This window comes from Oryctolagus cuniculus, chromosome 15 (genome assembly GCF_051225735.1).
Source record: "Oryctolagus cuniculus isolate XC-2025 breed Fujian yellow rabbit chromosome 15, ASM5122573v1, whole genome shotgun sequence".
In the NCBI taxonomy this organism is placed as follows: domain Eukaryota; kingdom Metazoa; phylum Chordata; class Mammalia; order Lagomorpha; family Leporidae; genus Oryctolagus; species Oryctolagus cuniculus.
This window is the reverse complement of record NC_142881.1, coordinates 15,274,494-15,296,055: the sequence shown is the minus strand read 5'-3', so window position 1 is coordinate 15,296,055 and position 21,562 is coordinate 15,274,494. Positions and strand designations below refer to the sequence as shown.

General features: G+C 41.7%; 1 protein-coding gene across 11 annotated transcripts in view; it reads left to right on the top strand.

The window, feature by feature from the left end:
* TRUB1 (TruB pseudouridine synthase family member 1) overlaps window positions 1–21,562 on the top strand; it is an 89,327-nt gene that overhangs the window by 15,080 nt on the left and 52,685 nt on the right. For 7 of the 11 annotated variants that reach the window (XR_016221935.1, XR_016221936.1, XM_089314263.1 and 4 more), the window contains one exon: window positions 1,445–1,500. Coding sequence is in view for 8 of the 11 variants with exons in the window: in XM_089314263.1 (XP_089170389.1) it covers window positions 1,445–1,500 (56 nt within the window). In the remaining 3 variants the exon portion in view is untranslated. Of the gene's footprint in view, window positions 1–1,444; window positions 1,501–8,588; window positions 8,621–21,562 lie in introns of all 11 variants that reach the window. The other 4 variants (XR_016221937.1, XM_089314260.1, XM_089314258.1 and 1 more) reach the window with 1 other exon arrangement.

The window sequence follows — 21,562 nt, the reverse complement described above, 5'->3', positions numbered from 1 at the left end:
CCGTAATCTGCCTTTCAAAGAAATAAATGAATATTTAAAAAGAATGTTATGAATTAGAAGAGGAAGAGATGAGATGTAGAACGGTCAGTTTTGCAGTGACTTGGGCTGGTGGCCATGGGAAGAGAGCCTCCATGAGTAAGGTGGCAGGGAGAATGAAAAGGAAAGGAGTCTGATGCTACACAATTTAATTTGAATTTTAACTCTGTCATGTACTAGTAGTTGGGAGATGCTGGGAAAAATTCTGAACTTCTGTGTGCCTGCGTTTCCTCATCTATAAAATTGGGATTACTTTTTGAGTAATTACCTTTTGGGATTGTTAGAAGGATTAAATGAGATAAAGAATGGAAAGCATTTTGATTAGAATCTCATACATGTTAAGCTCACTGAATATCTGCTATGTCATATATTATTGTTAATTTTTCATTTTCCAGTTATTTCTTCTAGTCTCCTCCTATAATTCTGAATTGTGGTTGTTACATTGTGATCTTATACACCACTGTATGTGATGATGATAAATGCTTCAATTCTTATAAAAATTTGTCAGCTCTTAATTGAAGAAATCCTCTCAGCCTCACCTGGGGGAATGTGTTGTTTTAAGGATAAATAATAGTTGAAACTGAAGAGAAAGGGGGCCATTATTGTGCTTATATTTGGCCCAAGTTAAAATAAATTCTCCAGGCCCTCATTTTACCCTGTGTTCTTCTTTGTGTTAGGTTGATTTGTTCTGTTTCTCTTTTCTTAATTGTATTCTGCGGAGCACTAATCATCTTTAAATGGTTCATTAGCTATGATGATGGCTTTTGCTTTGCTTAGTAATGAATTCTGTCAAGACTTCATCATACCACTTGAACATTGTTAATTGTACCATGTATTTTTCACTGATGCCCATATAAAATTCCAGTGAGTCTTTTGAGATTGTTCTAAAACTTTATTATCTAATTGACTGGTGTGAGATTTTTATTGTGTTTCATACTTTGAGAATTTCTTCCAGATTTCTTAGTTTTTTGTGAAGTTCAATTGATTAGAGTAATAGGATTTCCTGAAGTTATAGTAAATACATGCTTTTTCTAACTTCACATTATAGGGGCCAGGAAAGGATGACCAAAATATGTAAATATTTTATTTCATTTTTATTCAAGAGGGAGCTGAGGACAGGGAGAGAATGAATGCTCCCTTCTGCTGGTTCACTCTCCAGATGCCTGCACAGCTTGGGCAGGACTGGGGTCAGAGCCAGGAGTTGGCAGCTCAATCCATGTCTCCTACCTGGGTGACAGGAACCCAGTTACTTGAGCCATCATTCCTTTCATCTAGGGTCTGCATTGGTAGGAAGCTGGGGTCAGGAGCTGGGGCCACTGAACTAAGACACTCCAATGTGGGATGTGGCTAAATACCCACTCTAGTTTTCAGAATAGAATGTCATAATCTTTCTTTCTTTGATTTGTAGTGGTTGGAATTGGAAGGGGAACAAAAATGTTGACCAGTATGTTGACAGAGTCCAAGGTAAGAATATTGAAATAGTTCTATTTTTCTTTAATGTTTTTCTTAGTGACCTATGTGTTGAATTTTATTAATTATGAAATAAACTGTAAGTTGCATGAATGAATGTCATCCCTGAGTATTAATCACAGTGTCTACACACATGATGTCAGGATTCAGAATATTGGATTTTAAGTTGGAAATTCTTCACTGGAAAACAAATGAGACTTAAGCAATAATTCTGGTACTTATACTTTTAAAAAATTAGATTTCTTAATATTTCTTAGGCGAAAGGGAACTTACAGATCATAAATTCTATTAGCACATTTTTTTTTTTTTTTTTTGACAGGCAGAGTGGACAGTGAGAGAGAGAGACAGAGAGAAAGGTCTTCCTTTTGCCGTTGGTTCACCCTCCAATGGCCGCCGCGGCCAGCGCACTGTGGCCGGCGCACCGCGCTGATCCGATGGCAGGAGCCAGGAGCCAGGTGCTTTTCCTGGTCTCCCATGGGGTGCAGGGCCCAAGCACCTGGGCCATCCTCCACTGCACTCCCTGGCCACAGCAGAGAGCTGGCCTGGAAGAGGGGCAACCGGGACAGAATCCGGCGCCCCAACCGGGACTAGAACCCGGTGTGCCGGCGGCGCTAGGCGGAGGATTAGCCTAGTGAGCCGCGGCGCCGGCCCTCTATTAGCACATTTTTTAAACCTTGGAATTTTTATAGAAATAAAACTGTGTACTTGTCAACAAAAACACTTTGTTCAATGGTCACAAAATGTTTTTTAAAGAAACAGATGAGTTGGAAGGCATTTTAACATGATAAATTATGTTATTCAGCCGTGAAAGAAGCCTTAACTCAGCCCAAAGGCACTTTTTCAGGCACTTGGTAAGAGAGAGAAGAGGCATTATTTGGAGGCTGGAGAAGCTGGAAGCCTGGGGACTGCTTCAGGTATCCAGCATGGTGGGAGCAGCGTTAAAGCAGAAGTCAGATGTCAGCGTGACTACCCTCCCTGGCTTCTCAGCTTTCCTTATAAAAGCCATGAGGGTCTATTTCAGCTCCAAAAGAGAGAATGATATCTGTAGTTTTTAAAAAGACTTTATTATTATTATTATTTGAAAGGTGGAGTGACAGAGAGAGAGAGAGAGAGAGAGATCTTCCATATGCTGGTTCACTTCCCAAATGGTCATAATGGCTGGGCCTAGGCCGGGCGGAAACCAGGAGCCTGAAACTCCCTTAGGGTCTTCCACCTGGGTAGCAGGGGTCCAAGTACTTGAGCCATCCTCTGCTGCCTTACCATTAGCAGGGAGCTGGGTCAAAGGCAGAGGGCTGCTGGTATCACAGGTGGTTTGACCCACTGTGTCACAATGCCAGTCTCCTTTCTGTATTCTTATTAGCAGTTGGCACTGGTTATGATAGGGCTAAGAGCCTGTGAAAATGCCTGTGGGAGGAAGATAGATATGTCAATAGGTAGAGAAGAATTTCAACAAATTCCTAGACTACTGTTTTTGTTTAGACTACTGTGTTTGTTTTAAACCTCTTGCTCTAAATACAATAAAAGTAGTTGGTAAAGTGATTTTTGCCTACATTCTTTTTTTTTTTTTTTAAGATTTATTTTATTTATTTGAAAGAGTTACAGAGAGATCTTCCATCTGCTGGTTGACTCCCCAAGTGGCTGCAACGGCCAGAGTTGAGCAAATCTGAAGCCAGGAGCTAGGAGCTTCTTCCAGGTCCCCAATGTGTGCAGGGGCCCAAGCAGTTGGGCCATCCTTCACTGCTTTCCCAGGTGTGTCAGCAGGGAGTGGGATTATAAGTAGAGCAGCCAGGACTCAAACCATATGGAATGTGGGTGCTGCAGGCTGGTACTTTAACCTGCTGTGCTACAGCACTGGCCCCAATCTACATTGTTTCTTTAAAAAAAAAATCTGTGTTTAAACTTACAAACTTTTTCCAGTCCGTTGTAGGCTGATTGATGACTTTTGTAAAACATATTTAAAATGCTATGGCAATATTAAGTTGTTAAATATGTTTTTTAAATACCTTCATTTTCTGAATGTTTCTCATTCTTTATATTGGCCTGTAGGTTCCACTTTTTAAAAATTTATTTATTTTTATTCATTTGATAGATAGAGTTAAACAGTGAGAGAGACAGAGAGAAAGGTCTTCCTTCCATTGGTTCACTCCCAAAATGGCCACTACAGCCGGCGCTGTGCTGATCTGAAGCCAGGAGCAAGGTGCTTCTTCCTGGTCTCCCATGTGGGTGCAGGGACCCAAGCACCTGGACCATCCTCCACTGCCTTCCTGGGCCACAGCAGAGAGCTGGACTGGAAGAGGAGCAACTGGGACTAGAACCTGCGCCCATATGGGATGTCGGCACTGCAGGCAGAGCATTAACCAAGTGAGCCACGGGGCCAGCCCCTGTAGGTTCCACTTTGAGTGGCAGCAGTCTAAGTAAACTTTCCTTGAAATGAAAAGCTCTGGAGAACGTACACCTTTTAGTTGCCCGTGATATAAAAGACTGTATCTTTCAGTTGGAAGGGACCTTAGTGCATTAGATACATAAAAAGATTCAGTATAGCTTGCTTTGCAGTCTTCAAAATATTGGTGTTGAAAAATCACAGAATGCAAACTATGCGAATGAAGGCATTGGACCCTTTCCTAGTAAATTTGTATATTGTACTTAAATTCTGATGCATGGGTTAGAATCTGTCTGATGCAGCTCTTTGCCAGTTGCTTAATGTTTGTTTCTTAATTCTAAAGTACAAACTGATTATTTCATACCAGTTTATGAATTATTTTAATTTGCTTTTTTCACATTGTTTCCTAAAATCTCTATACTAAACAAGTCACTTTATACTAATAACAAAAGAAATGTTTACTGCAAGGAATTGGTTGAATTCATTGAAATATTCATTATTCGCTCATACCCCTCAAACACATATAACACATCGTGTATTACTGATGGGCTTTATTGGAAATTCCAGGAATATCTTCAAAAGCAGGATGACTGAAAATGTAAATATGCCATTGGCTCTGGATTACATTTTATTTGTCACAACCCATTTTTATTCAGCTCTGAGAACTCAGTGTCATGCATTGAAATACTGATCCTCAGGTGACTATGATGTAAATAGAATATCCCAGGTGTATCTTGTTACAGAAACCTAGTTCTTGGGTGCCTCATATTTCAAAAATAGACATCGTTGTCTTATTAGCTATTTGTATTTCTTAGGCTTTTAATTTGGTATTATTCATTTGTTGAAATAATTAAATCATTTAAATTTTACCTTTAAGTATATTGAAGATTGCATTTTTAAAAAAGATTTATTTTGTTTATTTAAAAGGCAGAGTTACAGAGGGAGGGAGAGGGAGAGACAGAGAGAGAAAGAGGAAGAGACAGAGAGAGAGGTCTTTGATCCACTGGTTCACTCCCAAAATGGCCACAATGGCTAGAACTGGGCCAAGCCAAAGCCAGGAGGCTGGAGCTTCTTCTGGGTCTCCCGTGTGGGTGCAGGAGCCCAAGCACTTGGGCCATCCTCTGTTGCTTTCCCAGGCACATTAGCAGGAAACTGGATTGTAATTCAAGCAGCCAGGACTCAAACCAGCCCCCATATGGGATGCTAGCACTGCAGGTGGTGGTTTAACCCATTGTACCACACTGCCAGCCCCTAGATTGCATTTTTATCAAAAGTAGTGAAAAGCTGCTAATATATATTTTTTGACAGACTTTTTTTCAAGCATGAAAAGGGATTTTAGAGACCTTATAGATAACTTACCCAGTGGAATGTATTTTGTATCATGACCCTGTGAATGCCTAAATATGACTAACAAAAAGCAGAAATGTCATAAAACAACTTCAGCCTCACGTATGATATACTCTTAATATTTTCCCCTTCTATTTCATTAGGAAAATATTGGTGGCTACAGCCTCCTAACTCAACCCATACCTAATGTTTGACCTAATGTTTATTCTTTCTCTTCTTTTCTATTACAGATGATTTTTTATTTGTAGTCTGTGTGGGGTAGAGTTTCTTTAAGAACAGAAGAAATAGCTAATTCTAGGATGGCATAATCATTGTTCAAATTGTAGTCATATTACCATACAACCCTTCCCTTGCCAGTCAGTTCTAACTAGAGACACTGCTAATTGAACATGTTTTAAAACATTTTTCCTGCTGAATCAAAAATAATCTTTGGAATCTTTTTCAACATAGTGTCACTCCATAAACCACAACCACTAGCTTTTTTTAAAAATTTTTTTATTTATTTGAAAGACAGAGTTACAGAGAGCCCTAGAGCCAGAGAGAGGTCTTCCATCTGCTGGTTCACTTCCCAAATGGCTGCAATGGCCAGAGCTAAGCTGATCTGAAGCCATTAGCCAGGAGCTTGTGGATGCAGGGGCCCAAGGACTTGGGCCATCTCCTACTGCTTTCCCAGGCCATAGCAGAGAGCTGGATTGGAAGTGGAGCAGCTAGGACTTGAACCAGTGCCCATATGGGATGCTGGCGCTGCTGGCTGGGGCTTTAACCCGCTGCATCACAGTGCCGGCCCCAACCACTAGCCTTTTTAATAAAATCCTTAGGCCATCAGATTATTTTGCGTTCATCTGTGTAGACCAGAGACCATTCCGAGCACTCAACTCTTTTCTGGCTTCCCTTCCATTGCAGGGCAAGCATTTGGACTAGGGGTTAAGGCTCAAGACACCAGTCTGGATGCCCACATCTGGGTTTGACTCCCAAATCTGTTCCCCCAGTTCCAGCTTCCTTCTAAGGCAGACCCTGGAAGGCAACAATGATAGATCAAGTAACTGGGTTCCAGGCACTCATGTGGAGACCTGGATTGAGTTCAGGGTCTGGGTTTCAGCCTTGTCTGGGGCTTATTGCAAGTATTTGGGGATTAACCAGCAAATGAGAGTCTCTCTCTCAAATAAATAAATTTTCAAAACAAGAACCCATTTCCTGTCTTATGATAAGCTTTGTTCTGACAATAATTATGTTTTTCTTGAATAAATTTATTCACTGCATACTCTTGGATTATGTATATGAGTATAAAAAGCATCTAAGTTCTGTCAAGTACCTTGTGTGCAGCTCAGTAAGCAGTTATTACTATTCCCAAGTATTTCACCAATCCCAAAATCTCTTTCTCTCCTGAGTTCCAGGTCTGTCAGACCTAACAACAAACCTGTATGAACCTGAAATTAATTTTACTCTCTGTTAGAAATCTTGAATGCAGCTAATAATTTTTTTATTCCTATCTGTGATTTCTTGTGGTCTAGGCAAAATCTGATGCTCATCAGAAAGAGAAAGAATGCCATTTCTTTAAGGGAGAATTTTTTTGAGCTTAAAGTCAAACAAAATGAGATTTCTTACATTAAGTGATACTGAAAGACAGATAGTAGTTCTTAAAAATAGTTTTACAACACATATGGGAGTGGATCTATTTATTAAATAAAAGTTAAAAAAAAAAAAAGAAAAAGTCTTAACTGGCATCATCCAAATATTTACTCCCATAGTTATGTGGAGGTTAACCATAGTGGTACCTGCAGACAAAGCCAGCATTTCATCAGACAGCAACTTTGTACCTCCTCCAACAAGTGTTATCATTGGAATATACAGTTTCCAACCCTCAATGTGGTGAAAATAACTTTCTACAAGAAAGCATTTTTAAGGTCATGAGAACTGTGAAGTGAGTGTGTGAATGATGCGCCTATGAAACTTAGCCAGCTCTTTAGGATTTCAGCATTTCTAATATATCTTTCCCAGGGACTCATCTAATCTGTACCTTTTTTATATGCTCTGTTAATATTGATATATTTTGTAAATACTATATTGAAAATTTTGAAGGCTTTACACTTACCAACCATGAATAGCTGTTCCTTCTTAATGAAGACATCCAAAGACATACATTTTTAGTTTGGTAGGTTTTTAAAGTATATTTTCTATACCCTAAATAATATCACATTTTTTGTTTGTGAAACTTAATCACAAGATCTTAGAATCAAACCTTGAAGGGATGGATTTCAGCAGCAGTTTAAATCATATCCTGGGACACCATGTTCCATTTCCAATTGCCTGGTTTGAGTCTTGGCTATTTTGCTTCAGGTCCACCTTCCTGCTAATGTACATCCTGAAAGGCAGCAGTTGGTGACTTAAGTACTTGGGTCCCTGCCTCCCATGAGAAACCAAGATGGAGTTCCAGGTTCCTGGCTTTGGTCTGGCCCAGCCCTGGCTGTTGTGGGCAGTAGGGGAAGGGAATCAGAAGATGGAGGATCTCTCCCTATTTCTGCCTTTCAAATATAGTGAAAATAAATAAATAAATAAATAATTCTAAAAACATGTCAGACATTCATTAAAAAATATCAAACTTTAAAAAAGCAATTGCTGGCTGGCCTGTAGCATAGTAGGTAAAACCACTGCCTGCAGTACCGACATCCCATATGGGTACCAGTTCGAAACCTAGCTGCTCCACTTCTGAGCCAGCTGTCTGCTATGGCTTGGGAAAGCAGTGGAGGATGGCCCAAGTCCTTGGGCCCCTGCACCTGCGTGGGAAACCTGTAGCAAGCTCCTGGCTCCTGGCTTCAGATTGGTGTAGCTCCAGCCATTGCTGGGGAGTGAACCAGCAGATGGAAGACCTCTCTCTGTCTCTCTCTAATTAAAAAAAATTAAAATAAATTAAAAAAAACCAATTACTTAGTTGAGAAGGATATGCTTATGTACATTTTCTGTAAAACAAATGTTTTCCTTTCTTCTTAAGCATCTAGAGGCTGATTTGCTTCTAGAGATGTCTGGCTAATACCTGCTGTGGGGTTCAGGGAGCTTGACTGTAGAAGAGAATCTGTGAGAAAACTTGAGTCCCAAGGAGCACACAGTTCAATGGAAAATTCTACAGGACCTCCATTTGTTCTGTTGCAGGGGAATTATATTGTCATGAATACAGTAATAAAGTCCCCACAATTCACAGGTCCATGACTGGAAGAATAAATGACTCTAAAACCAAGCCTCTGTGTTGAATTTAGGCCAATGAAATGTAGTAGTTTAGATCAAATAGGACTAAATGGTAGAGTTGTATGTATAATTCTTGTCTTTTTTTCCTTCTATCCCATATCTTTTTGGTGGTGAGGCCTTGTTTCAGCTGGTGGCTTCATTGTCCAGGTGGGTTTTCCCAAGTGGTTTGTGGATACTTGAATAGAATTTTTTTTTTAAAGATTTTATTTATTTTACTTGAGAGGTAGAGTTACAGACAGTGAGAGGGAGAGACAGAAAGTTCTCCTCCTGTTGGTTCACTCCCCAAATGGCTGCAATGGCTGGAGCTGCGCCGATACGAAGCCAGGAGCCAGGTGCTTCTTCCAAGCCTTCTATCTGGGTGCAGGGGCCCAAGGATTTGGGCCATCTTTTACTGCTTTCCCAGGCCATAGCAGAGAGCTAGATTGGAAGTAGAGCAACCGGGACTAGAACTGGCGCCCATATGGGATGCAGGCACTGCAGGCAGAGAATTAACCTACTGCGCCACAGGGCCAGCCCCATTTGAGTAGAATTGACGGGCAATTATTATTTGATTCTAGGACAAGAGAAAGCTATATGCCAGCTGTGATTTAGGTTGTCAGTTCCCAAGATGTCCATTGTCAGTTCACAAGATGAGGTTCTTTTAGAGGGTATGTTGGAGTCAAAACAATTTTCTTTTTTTTTTCCCAGAAACATTTTATTTAAGAAATGCAAACTTCATGCATTTAATAAATACAACTTTAGGAATATAGTGATTATTCCCACCATATCTACCCTCCTACCCACACTCCCAACCTTCTTTCCAGCATTTGTTGTTTGTTGATTTTTGTATGAAAGCCATTCTTACTGGGGTGAGGTGAAACCATAGTGTGGTTTTGATTTGCATTTCCCTGACAGCTGGTGATCCTAAATATTTTTTCATGTGTCTCTTGGCCATTTGGATTTCTTCTTTTGAAAAATGCCTGTTTAAGTCCTTTCCCCATTTCTTAACTAGGTTATTTGTTTTATTGTTGTTATTGAGTTTCTTGATCTCTTTATATAATCTAGTTATTCTTTATCAGTTGCAAATAATTTCTCCCATTCTGTTGGTTGCCTCTTCACTTTTTGAGTGTTTCTTTTGCAGTGCAGAAGCTTCTCAATTTGATTAAATCCCATTTGTCCATTTTGGCTTTGATTGCTTGTGCCTCTGGGGTCTTTTCCAAGATCTCTTTGCCTGTGCCAATGTCTTCCAGGGTTTCCCCAATGTACTTCAATAATTTGATGGTATGGGGTCATAGATCTAGGTCTTTAATCCATTTTGAGTGTACTTTTGTGTAAGGTGTAAGGTAGGGGTCTTGCTTTATACTTCTGCATGTGGAGATCCAGTTTTCCCAGCACCATTTGTTGAAGAGACTGTCCTTGCTCCAGAGATTTATTTTAGCTCCTTTGTAAAAGTTAAGTTGGTTGGTTCTGGCATTTCTATTCTGTCCTTTGGTTTATCCATCTGTTTTTGTACCAGTACCAGGTGGTTTTGATTATAACTGTGCCTTGTTGTATATCTTGAAATCTGGTATTGTGATACCTCCAGCTTTGTTTTTGTGTACAAGTTTGCTTTAGCTATTCAGGGTCTCCTGTATTTCCATATGAATTTCAGTGTCATTTTTTTCAATATCTGATAAGATATCCTTGGTATTTTGATTGGTATCTCACTGAATCTGTAAATTGCTTTCAGTAAAATGGACATTTTGATGATATTGATTCTTCCAACCCATGAACATAGATTTTTAAATATTTCTGTGTGTCTTCTTCTATTTCTTTCTTTAATGTTTTGTGATTCTCATCATAGAGATCTTTGACATCCTTGGTTAATTTTATTCCAAGGTATTTGATTTTTTTTTTTTTTTTGTAGCTATTGTGAATGGGATTGATCTTAGAAGTCCTTTCTCAGCCATGGCATTGTCTATATATACAAAGGCTTTTTACTTTTGTTTGTTGATTTTATATCCTGCCACTTGACCAAACTCTTCTATGAGTTCCAATAGTCTCTTAGTGGAGTCTTTTGGATCCCCTATATATAGAATCACATCATCTGCTAACAGGGATAGTCTTCATTCCAATTTGTATCCCTTTGATTTCTTTTTCTTACCTAATGGCTTTGGCTAAAACTTCCAGGACTATATTAAATAGTGATAGTGAGAGTGAGCATGCATGTCTGGTTCTGGATCTCAGTGGGAATGTTTTCAACTTTTTCTCATGCAATAGGATGCTGGCCTTGGGTTCATCATAAATTGCCTTGATTGTGTTGAGAAATGTTCCTTCTATACCCAATTTGCTTAGAGTTTTCATCATCATAAAAGGGTATTATATTTTAACAAATGCTTTCTCTGCATCTATTGAGATAATCATACAGCTTTTGTTCTTTAATTTGTCAGTGTGATGTGTCACACTGCTTGATTTGTAAATGTTGAACCATCCCTGCATATCAGGGACAAGTCCCACTTGGTCTGGGTGAATGATCTTTCTGATATGTTTTTGGGTTTGATTGACTAGAATTTTTTTAAGGATTTTTGCATCTGTGTTCATCAGGGAAATTGGTCTATAATTTTCTTTCTCTGTTGCATCTTTTTCAGGATTTGTGGATACAGCTCTTTGTATTAAATTCTGATGGTTCTTTTTATTTCGGTGGTGTCTATTGTTATATTTCCTTTTTCACCTATATTTTTATTGATCTAGGTCTTCTTTCTCCTTTTTTTGGTTAGTTGGGTCATTGGTGTGTCTATTTTGTTTATTTTTCAAAAAACAGCTCTTTGTTTTGCTGATCTTTTGTATTTTTTATTCAATTTTGTTGATTTCTTCTCTAATTTTAATTATTTCTTTCCTCTTATTAGTTTTGGGTTTAGTTTGCTGTTGTTTTTCTAGATCTTTGAGATCCATTGATAGCTCATTTATTTGGTGCCTTTCCAATTTCTTGATGTGGACACAAATTGCTATAAACTTTCCTCTTAACACTGAACGCTGCTTTTGCTGTGTTCCTTATGTTTTGATATGTTGTGTTGTTATCTTCATTTGTTTCCAGAAATTTTTTATTTCTCTTTTGATTTCTTCTATGACCCACTGTTCATACAGGCACATGTTGTTCAGTTTCCATGTATTTGCATATGTTCTGGAGATTCCTGAGCTGCTGATTAAGCTTCATTGCATTGTGGTCCGAGAAGATGCATGGTATGATTTCAATTTTTTTGAATTTGCTGAGGCTTGCTTTATGTCCTAGCAGGTGGTCAATCCTAGAGAAAGTTCCATGCACTTGTGAGAAAAATGTGTATTCTTTGGCCTTAGGGTGGAAGGCTCTGTGGCTATCTGTTCTGTCCATTTGATTTATAGTGTTAATTAAGTCTGTTGTTTCCTTGTTCATTTTCTTTCTGGCTGATGTGTCCATTGCTGAAAGTGGGGTTTTGAAGACCCCATTATTGCTGTATTTCAGTCTATATCTCCCTTTAAATCCCTGGGTTAATCCCCCGCCTGGGGCACCGGCGTCCCATGTGGGCGCCGGTTCTAGTCCCGGCTGCCCCTCTTCCAATCCAGCTCTCTGCTGTGGGCCTGGGAGGGCAGTGGAGGATGGCCCAGGATCTTGGGCCTCTGCATCCACGTGGGAGACCCAGGAGGAAGCACCTTGCTCCTGGCTTTTGACTGGCGTAGCTCCGGCGGTAGCGGCCATATGGGGAGTGAACCAATGGAATGAAGACCTTTCTCTCTGTCTCTCTCTTTCTGTCTGTAACTCTGTCAAATTAAAAAAAAAAAAAACATTCTTTTAGATAGTCATGTGCTCTGTAATTAGGTTTATATATATTTGTATTGGTCACAAAACAGCTTCCTGTTGAATTGAATCCTTAATCATTATATAATGTCCTTCTTTGTCTCTTTTAACAGTTTTTGTGTTGAAGTCTATTTTGTCTGATATTAGGATGGCTACACCAGCTTTTTTGTGTGTGTGTTTTTTTAGCATGGATTGTCTTTTCCTATCCTTTCACTTTCAGTTTATGTGCATCTTTGTTGGTAAGATGTGTTTCATGTAGGCATCAAATAGATGGGTTTTCTTTTTTAATCCATTCAGCCAGTCCTTGTCTTTTTTTTAAATACATATGCATTTAAAGATTTAATATATTTATTTGAGAGGTAGAGTTACTGACAGAGGAAGAGACAGAGAAAGGTCTTCCTTCCATTGGTTCACTTCCCAAATGGCGCTGATCTGAAGCCAGAAGCCAAGTGCTTCTTCGCGGTTCCCAAAGTGAGTGCAGGGTCTCCAGGACTTGGGCCATCTTCTCCTGCTTCCCATGTCACAGCAGAGAGCTGGATTGGAAGTCAGGCCCCATTGTCATGTGGTTTCCAAAGCCATCCAATCACAGCCTGTTGGCAGGCAGTTTCCATTGCCAGCGGCTATCTTGGCATGGCCTTCTCATTCCACCACACAGTATTTTTGGTTTACTGTTTTTTTCTCTTAGGACTTAGAATATATCTTGCCATTCTCTCCTTTCCTGTAAGATTTCTGGTAGGAATTCTTCGGTGAGTCTAATTGAAGTTCCTCTGAATGTGATTTGGCATTTCTCACATGCACATTTTAAGATCTTTTCTTTATGTTTTGCTGTGGAGAGTTTTACTGCAGTGCATCACGGTGAAGATCTTTTCTGGTCGTGTCTGTTGGGACTTCTGTGTACTTCCTGTACTTGGCTGTCTCTTTCTCCTGATTGGCAAAGTTTTCTGTTATTATTTCATTAACAAAGCTTTCTAATCCTTCCTGTCTTTCTATGCCTTCCAGAACTCCTAGGATCCATATGTTGGGTCATTTGATAGTATCTTGTAGTTCTCCAACTGTGTTTTTTAATTTTCTAATGTCTTCTTTTTTTGGTCTGACTATAATATTTCCAGAAATTTGTTTTCTAGTTCTGATATTCTTTCTTCCGTCTCACCTGTTCTGTTGTTAAGGCTTTCCACTGCATTTTTAAATTTGATCTATTGAATTCTTAATTTCTAGTATTTCATTCTGACTTCTATTTAGTATCTCAATTTCTTGGGTGAACATTCTATTTACATCGTGGATTTTCTTCTGCTTACTTCTAAGTAATCTGATAATTTTCTGAATTCTGTTTCTGGCATATCCTTGATCTCTTCATCTTCACCTTTTTTTTTGTTGTTGTTGTTTTTTTTGTTTTGTTTTTTGTTTTTTGTTTTGACAGGCAGAGTGGACAGTGAGAGAGAGAGACAGAGAGAAAGGTCTTCCTTTTGCCGTTGGTTCACCTGCCAATGGCCACCGCGGCCGCCGCACTGTGGCCAGCGCACTGCGCTGATCCAATGGCAGGAGCCAGGTGCTTCTCCTGGTCTCCCATGGGGTGCAGGGCCCAAGCACTTGGGCCATCCTCCACTGCACTCCCTGGCCACAGCAGAGAGCTGGCCTGGAAGAGGGGCAACCGGGACAGAATCCGGCACCCCGACCAGGACTAGAACCCGGTGTGCTGGCGCCGCAAGGCGGAGGATTAGCCTAGTGAGCCGCGGCGCCGGCCTTCACCTTCTATTATTATAAAGTTGTAGTGTTCCTTTGGGGGGCTCATAATGTCTTCCTTATTCTTATTTAGGGTTTTTCCTTTGTTTTTTGACATTTGTGTATTTTTTCTTTTTCTTTTTTTTTGTCTGGTTGCTTTTCTCTTTAATTTGTGTCTTGTGGGACATCTATACTTTTAGTGAGTTCCAAGAAATGCATGCTGGATGTGGCCTGGGTGCTCTGTTCAGTATTTCAGGGTGGAGGAGGTATCCAATGTCAGGCCCCCATGGGGCTTTATAGCTTTCCTCTAGTTTTTTGGTCAGAGGAGCTTCTTTCCTTTTGTTGGTGTGACCCACAGTTTCCTCACAGTTGTGGGATGCCCCGGTGTTATTCTCTGATGTGTTCAGGGTTGTATCACCCTGCTTAATGAACTGCACGTCTAATCTGTGGAGTGTTTCTTGTGGTGAGGTTTCCTTCTGTTAGGAGATTCTATGTGTCTGTGCTTTTCAAGTAGAGGAATGGAGCCCTGCCTACTGGAGCCTGGCTCACTTCTCAATGGTGGATGTAGCAGGCTCAAGTTTTTAATATTCAGGACTTCTTGTACAGCTTGCGTGGTGGGTGTCGCTCCCCCTCTTCGTGGAGGAACGACACTAAACCCTGCCTAGGCTTCATATCCGAGTCACGGCACCATTATGTCGCTCCCCCTCTTCGTGGAGGAACGACACTAAGCCCTGCCTAGGCTTCATATCCGAGTCACGGCACCATTATGTCGCTCCCCCCTTCGTGGAGGAACGACACTAAGCCCTGCCTAGGCTTCATATCCGAGTCACGGCACCATTATGTCGCTCCCCGTCTTCGTGGGGGAACGACACAAGACCCTGCGCTGCTCTTTCGTCTGCTCGGCCCTCCCTGGGTTTGCTGCTGGTTCTTCCTGGGTTGGCTACTATCCCTTCCACCTCCGTGGAAGGGCAGTTCCCCCTGGCCACATTCCCCACTTCCGCAGGGGAGCGGCACACCGCCGGCCGGCTTTCTCGGGGGCTGCACAGGTGTTCCTTCAGCTAGATGTTCCCCTTAGATGTTCCTTGTGCATGCCATCTCTCTCCTCCTTTATAGTCCTCTTCCACCAATCCCAACTCTGCTACCCACACGCCAAGTACGCTGCTCTCCTCCAATCAGGAGCAGGTCCCACAGTTTATTGGTTGAACTGGAGGCAGCTGTGTAGAAGCTGTTTCCCTTCTCAGCGCCATATTGTGGGAAAGCAGATGCATAGAATAAGTCTTAATTCCAGTAACTTAGTCTAGTCCGAGTTGCTCCCAGTTGCTCCCCACAGTGGGGAAGAAATTCTTCTGAAATGTTGTGGTCCTCATTCCTGAGTGGGGGTTCTGTTCAGTTGGCTCTGGCAATTGATGGCTGTGTGCACAGGAGGGAAAGACAGCAGTCCCCTGCTTAGGTTCAAATATGTAAACCAACAAAATGGCTTCTCACAGCCTGCTGCAGGTCTGGGAGGGAAGGGGGAAAGGAGGTGGGAGGGGATGCCGGACCTCTCTGTTCCTCTGTACCTTCTCTTTTTTCCCCGCCTGGAACTTCAAAAGCAGTTCACCAAACTCTCCCTCCCACTGCTATTTGCAGCTCTGTGGACCCACGATTTCCGTCTCACGTGGTTCACTGGGGACTGGTGCCAACCTTCCAGGTCCGAGTCTCCACCACTTCCCTTTCTTATTTGCTTTTTCGGTATGGACCTGCCCAGTCTCTGTTGGTCTCCTGGTCTTCCCATCACAAATTTCCCTTGGCTCTATCTCCAGCATGTATCATCTCTCCTTTTTAACTATCTATTTTGCCCTGCATGTCTTGGATCTTCATTGCTTTACCACCAACTTGGGACCCCCACCCCCAGTTTGTATTTTTTAACTGGAGAGTTGAGGCCATTTGCATTCAAGGTGCCTACTGGTAAGTAGGGACTTGGCCCTGCTATTTTTCCATTAATATTCCTATTGTTTACTTTGGATTTCCTTTGTACTTTTACTGGGAGACTTTCTGCTTTCACCTTCTTTCATAGTGATGACCATGTTTCTGTGTGTAGCACATCCTTAAGCATCTTTGGTAAGGCTGGATGAGTGGTGACAAATTCTTTCAATTTCTGCTTGTTATGGAAGGTCTTTATTTCACCTTTATACATAAATGAGAGCTTTGCAGGATATAGTATTCTGAGTTGATAGTTTTTTTTTTTTCTCTCAAGACTTGGAATATATCTCACCATCTTTTCTAGCCTGTAGGGTTTCTGATGAGAAGTCAGCTGTGAGTCTAATTGAAGATCCTCTGAAAGTAATCTGGCGTTTGTCTCATTCACATTTTAGTATCTTTTCTTCATGTTTTACTGTGGAGAGTTTGACTACACTGTGTCATGGTGAGGATCTTCTCTGGTCATGTCTATTAGGAATTCTGTGTGCCTCCTGTACTTGGATGTCCCTTTCTTTTTCCAAATTATGGAAGTTTTGTGTAATTATTTAACTTAAAAGGCCTTCTAATCCATTTTGCCTTTTCACGCCTTCAGGAACTCTTCAGACCTGTATGTCGGGTCATTTGATAGTATCCCATAAATCTCCAACACTGTTTTTTAGTTTTCTAATCTTCTTCCTCCTCCTCCTCTTCCTCATCTTCTTCCACCTTCCTCCTCCTTTCATCTCCTCCTTCCTCTTTCTTCTTTCTCCTCTTTCTTCTTTCTCCTCTTTCTTCTTTCTCCTCTTTCTTCTTTCTCCTCTTTCTTCTTTATCCTTCTTCTTCTCCTCTCCTTTTCCTTCTTCTCCTTCTCCCTCTCCCTCTTCTCCCCATCCTCCTCCTTGAGTCTGTAATTAAAGCTTTCTACCATATTTTTTATTTGTTCTATTGAATTATTCATTTCTAATATTTGGTTTTGATTTCTCTTTGAAATCTCAATTTCATGGGAAACATTTTCCTTCATGTCATGTACAGATTTCTTTAGTTCATGAATTCGCTTCTTATTGCTTCTAAGTAATCCTATGATCAATTTTTTGAATTCTGTTTCTGGCATTTTTGTCAGTCTCTTCATCCTCACATTCTAGTATTGATGAGTTGTGTTCTTTTGGGGGCATCATGTTGTCTTCCTTGTTCTTGTTTCTTGAATTGCTGCATTTACTATTAGGTATTTGGGATGATACATGTTTTTTTTTTTTTTATTTCTCCTTGTGATGGCTTTGATCTTTGGAATCTGCCTCTGTGGATTAGTGGGGTGTCTGCTCTTTCAGTGAATACCCAGAGGCATGTGCTGAGTGGGGTCAGGGAGTTCTGTTCAGTGCTCCAGGGTGTGGGGAGTTGCCCAAGATGACACCGAAGTTGGGCTTGGTACATCGTTTTTTTTTAATCAGAAGAGAGGTTTGTTCTGCTCTGTTGGTGTATTCTCACGCTCACCTCTTCTCCTCCAAGGAGACCAATGCCTGGGTGCTGTCCCCAGTGGGTACAGTTTTCATCCATGCTGCCATGAGAACCACACAAAGGATCCATCCAGTTCTTGATCTGAACACAGATTCTGTAGCAGTGACCCTCACAAGGAAATCATGGAGCCCAGAAAATGTGGAGCTGCCCACAGTGACTGCCTAAAGACCCAGCCACACCCTGTGCCCTTCCCTGCAGCCACAGCGTTTTCACAGTCCCAGCACACAAGGCTCCCACAGGCATGAGCACCCAGATCCCTGTCAGTTCTCCCAGCCACTCAGACATCTCCACTCAGCTGGTTGCTTGGTGCACAGACAGGAGCTGGTACAACTGTTACTTAGGTCCAAAATGGCCCCTGCCCTCTCTCAGCTCATTACAGGATGCTGGTGCTGGGTGGGTGGGGAGAGAGAAATGTGTCCTGTTTTTTTCTTTAGGGTCGCAGATATATTGTCCCCCACAAGGCTCCAATCCGGGCCAGGCTCTTCCCTCAGCTTCGTCGTCAGTGGTCTGGGCTGCTGCATTCTGGTCTCTCCTCACTGAGGGGCTGATGCTGAGGCTCATGGCTGCTGGGGTCCTGAACTGGGGGCGTCTACACCCTCCATCTAGGTCCACAGTGTCCCCCCAATTTGTGTGCAGTTTCCTCTGCCATTTTCTCCCTGACCCTTCCCTGTGATTGCAGTCTCTCCACATTTTTTTTTAGCTATTTTCTAGGCTAGAGCAGTAAGCTCCCTCCCTAGCCGATATCTTGGAAAATAAAAGCCAAAATTATTTTCAGTTTTGCCTTTTTTACCTGCAATCTGACATCTATTCAGGGGAGTTTTTCAACAGCTACCAGATGGTCAGTATTATTGCTCTTAGTGCTAATGGAATGTGTGCATGGGTATTAGTGTGTTCAGACAATTTTCAGTTAAAACTTCTTTTTTTAAAAAAAGAGTTATGTATTTGAGAGGCAGAAGCAATGGTGCACGCACACACACACACACACACATGGGGGGAGGGTAGGGGTGGAGAGAGAGAGAGAATCTTTGATCTGTTGTTTCATCCTCCAAATGGGTGCAACAGCCAGGACTGAGCCAGGCCAAAACCAGGAGCCAGGAGCTTCTTAAAGTGGGTGCAGGGGTCCAAGCACTTGGGCCATCTTCTGCTGCTTTCCCAGGTGTTTTAGCAGGGAGCTAGATCAGAAGTGGAGCAGGCAACTCTAACCAGTGTCCATATGGGATGCTGGCACAGCAGGCGGGGTCTCAACCTGCTGTGCCACAGTGCCAGCTCCTTAGTTTTAATTCCTAATACAATAAATGTGAACAGATAGACAGAGTTTCATAATACGTTTTCTGTCTCTAGGTGTTCTGGAACCAAAATGTTTGAGAACTGCTGGTTTAGCTCTTACCCTCCCAAAAAAGAATCCAGCATGTAGCCAGATGCAGTGTAAATGTGAAGATTTGAGTATTGGCAGGTATAATCTAGATGTCCGTAAGCATGGTGAAATACAAAGAATTGCATGTGCGGGAACTGCCTCTTCATGTGTATAATCCTATCAGTAACTCTTTATTAAGCTGCTACTGTGTTTCCATCCAGTAAGGGGACAATGCAAAATCCTCACTAACAGAGTTTATCATTTGGAAAGGTAAGGATCAAAGATTAAATATACTTGGAAAAATCATGATCATCTATAATCTATAGATGATTGTGTACGAAACAGTTTGGTGTTAGAGATGATTAAGGTTAACCATTGGGAGCAGCCATTATCGTCTGTTATTGCCATTCTCATCATTACCCTCCGTGGTCGTTGGCTTTATTGATGTCTTACCTCCTTACCTCTCAGAGACCTAGCACTCTACTGCTTATCTCATAAACACCTAGGAGGATACTTTGTACACTCATAGAAAAATGATTGAATTTGTGGATTTGATGTAGGCTTCATTCTTTCTATGTAGGAAATGTATATTGAGCCATGCTGGAAGGGTGGGTGATAGTAGCTGGGTGGCTTTGAAAGATGACTGAGGTCTGGTCCTGAAGGAAGAGAGGGAGCTCAGGCTAGGGAACATGCTTGTGCCAAGGTACAGAACAGCCGTCATCTGGAGACCAGAATGAGCATCCTGTACTTGGCAAGCCCGTGAGCCTCCTAGTTCAATATTGTTACATAGCAGAATGGTGCAAAGAAATTCAAGGCATAATATACAAGGTTGTATTGTTTTCTTAGGCAACTAGACAGACTCTTACTGCAAAAATCAGCATTTTGTTGCTTTACGATTTCTTATGGGAACTCACTGTATCCGGATGGGTCACTCTGACCACTACTGCTGTGAATCAGTCTGTGTCATCTTCTTCTAAGAGTAATAATACTAATAATGGTGCAGTAGTAGTATTAGCTGCCCTTTAGTAGGATCAGATATTGTTCTAAATTCTTTGCTTCTTCTCATATGGTACTTTTATTTTCCTTATTTTCAGAGAAGGAAATGATGCTTGAGTGGGAAAAACTAACTCAGTTTATTTAACCAACTGTGATGGAGTCAGACTTCAAACTCAGTCAGTTTGATTTTGAGCCTGGGTTCTTACCCTTTGTGCTATGTATTTCTCCCCATGGGCAGCTTGCTCTAGTTTGATTGTTCAAAATATAGGAGCTTGAGTAGGGCATCTGAGGTAATAAGACTGCATATTGAGTTATACTAAATTTTGTCAACACTAATGAGATTTTAAAAATTAATTTAAATGCATTGGAACATATCCTCCCATACTGCATTTGTAGAAAGAAAAAAGCTAATATCCTGGGGCTGGCACTGGAGCTGGCATTGTGATGCAACAGGTTAAACCACCTCCTCCAGTGCCGGCATCCCATATAGGTGCTGGTTTGAGTCCTGGCTGCTCTACTTTTTTTTTTTTTTTTTTTTTTTTTTTTGACAGGCAGAGTTAGACAGTGAGAGAGTGAGACAGAGAGAAAGGTCTTCCTTCCATTGGTTCACCCCCCAAATGGTTGCTACGGCCGGCACGCTGTGCCGATCCGAAGCCAGGAGCCAGGTGCTTCCTCATGGTCTCCCATGTGGGTCCAAGAACTTGGGCCATCCTCCACTGCCTTCCCAGGCCACAGCAGAGAGCTGGACTGGAAGAGGGGCAACCGGGACAGAATCCGGTGCTCTAACCGGGACTAGAACCCCGTGTGCCGGCGCTGCAGGCAGAGGATTAGCCTAGTGAGCTGCAGCGCCGGCCATGGCTTCTCTACTTCTGATGTGTCCCTGCTGAGGTGTCTGGGAAGGCAGCAGAAGATGGCTCACATGCTTGAGCCTCTGCCACCCACATGGGAGACCCGGATGAAACTCCTGGCTCCTGGCTTCAGCCTAGCCCAGCCCCGGCTGTTGTGGCCGTTTGGGGACTGAACCAGCAGGTGGAAAAGCTTACTCTCTCGGTTTCTCCTTCTCTCATTAACACTGCTTTTCAAATTAAAAAAATAAATAAGCTATATAATATGAAGATTATTTCAACAAAGTGCCTTAAGCTGCTATAAAATCAGCACATTTATGGGATTTTGGAGTTTTAATATCTTTTGACATTCTGTCTCAAGCCCCTTCACTAGCATAATATTTTTTGTTAATAAGCTTATATTTCTGCAAAATGCTTTGCGCCTTCTTTTTAAAGATGCTCAGATTTGGCCAGCATTGTGGCATAGCAGGTTAAGCCTCCATCTGTGACACTGGCATCCCATTGGGCGCCGGTTCATGACCCGACTGTTCCACTTCTGATCCAGGGAGATGGCACAAGTGCTTAGGCCCCTGCACCCATATGGGAGATCTGGAAGAAGCTCTGCACTCCTGGCTTTGGCCTGGTTCAGCCCCAGCCATTATAGCCATTTTAGGGGTGAACCAGCTGATGGAAGATTTCTCTCTCTGTGTGTCTCTGTTCTCTCTGTAACTCTGCATTTCAAGTAAATAAAAAATGAAAAATTTTAATAAAAAATGTTCAGGTAAATCCAGATTATTTTTAGTGGGAATAATAGTCCTTGCACTTTTCTTGCTACATGGGATGCACCAAATAAAATTTGAATTTGGCTAAGAGAGTGAAGAATATGACCTACAAGTGTGCCCTACCACATGAGAACCAGAATGACTAATGGTCGATTCTTTGAAGGGACTTCTTTC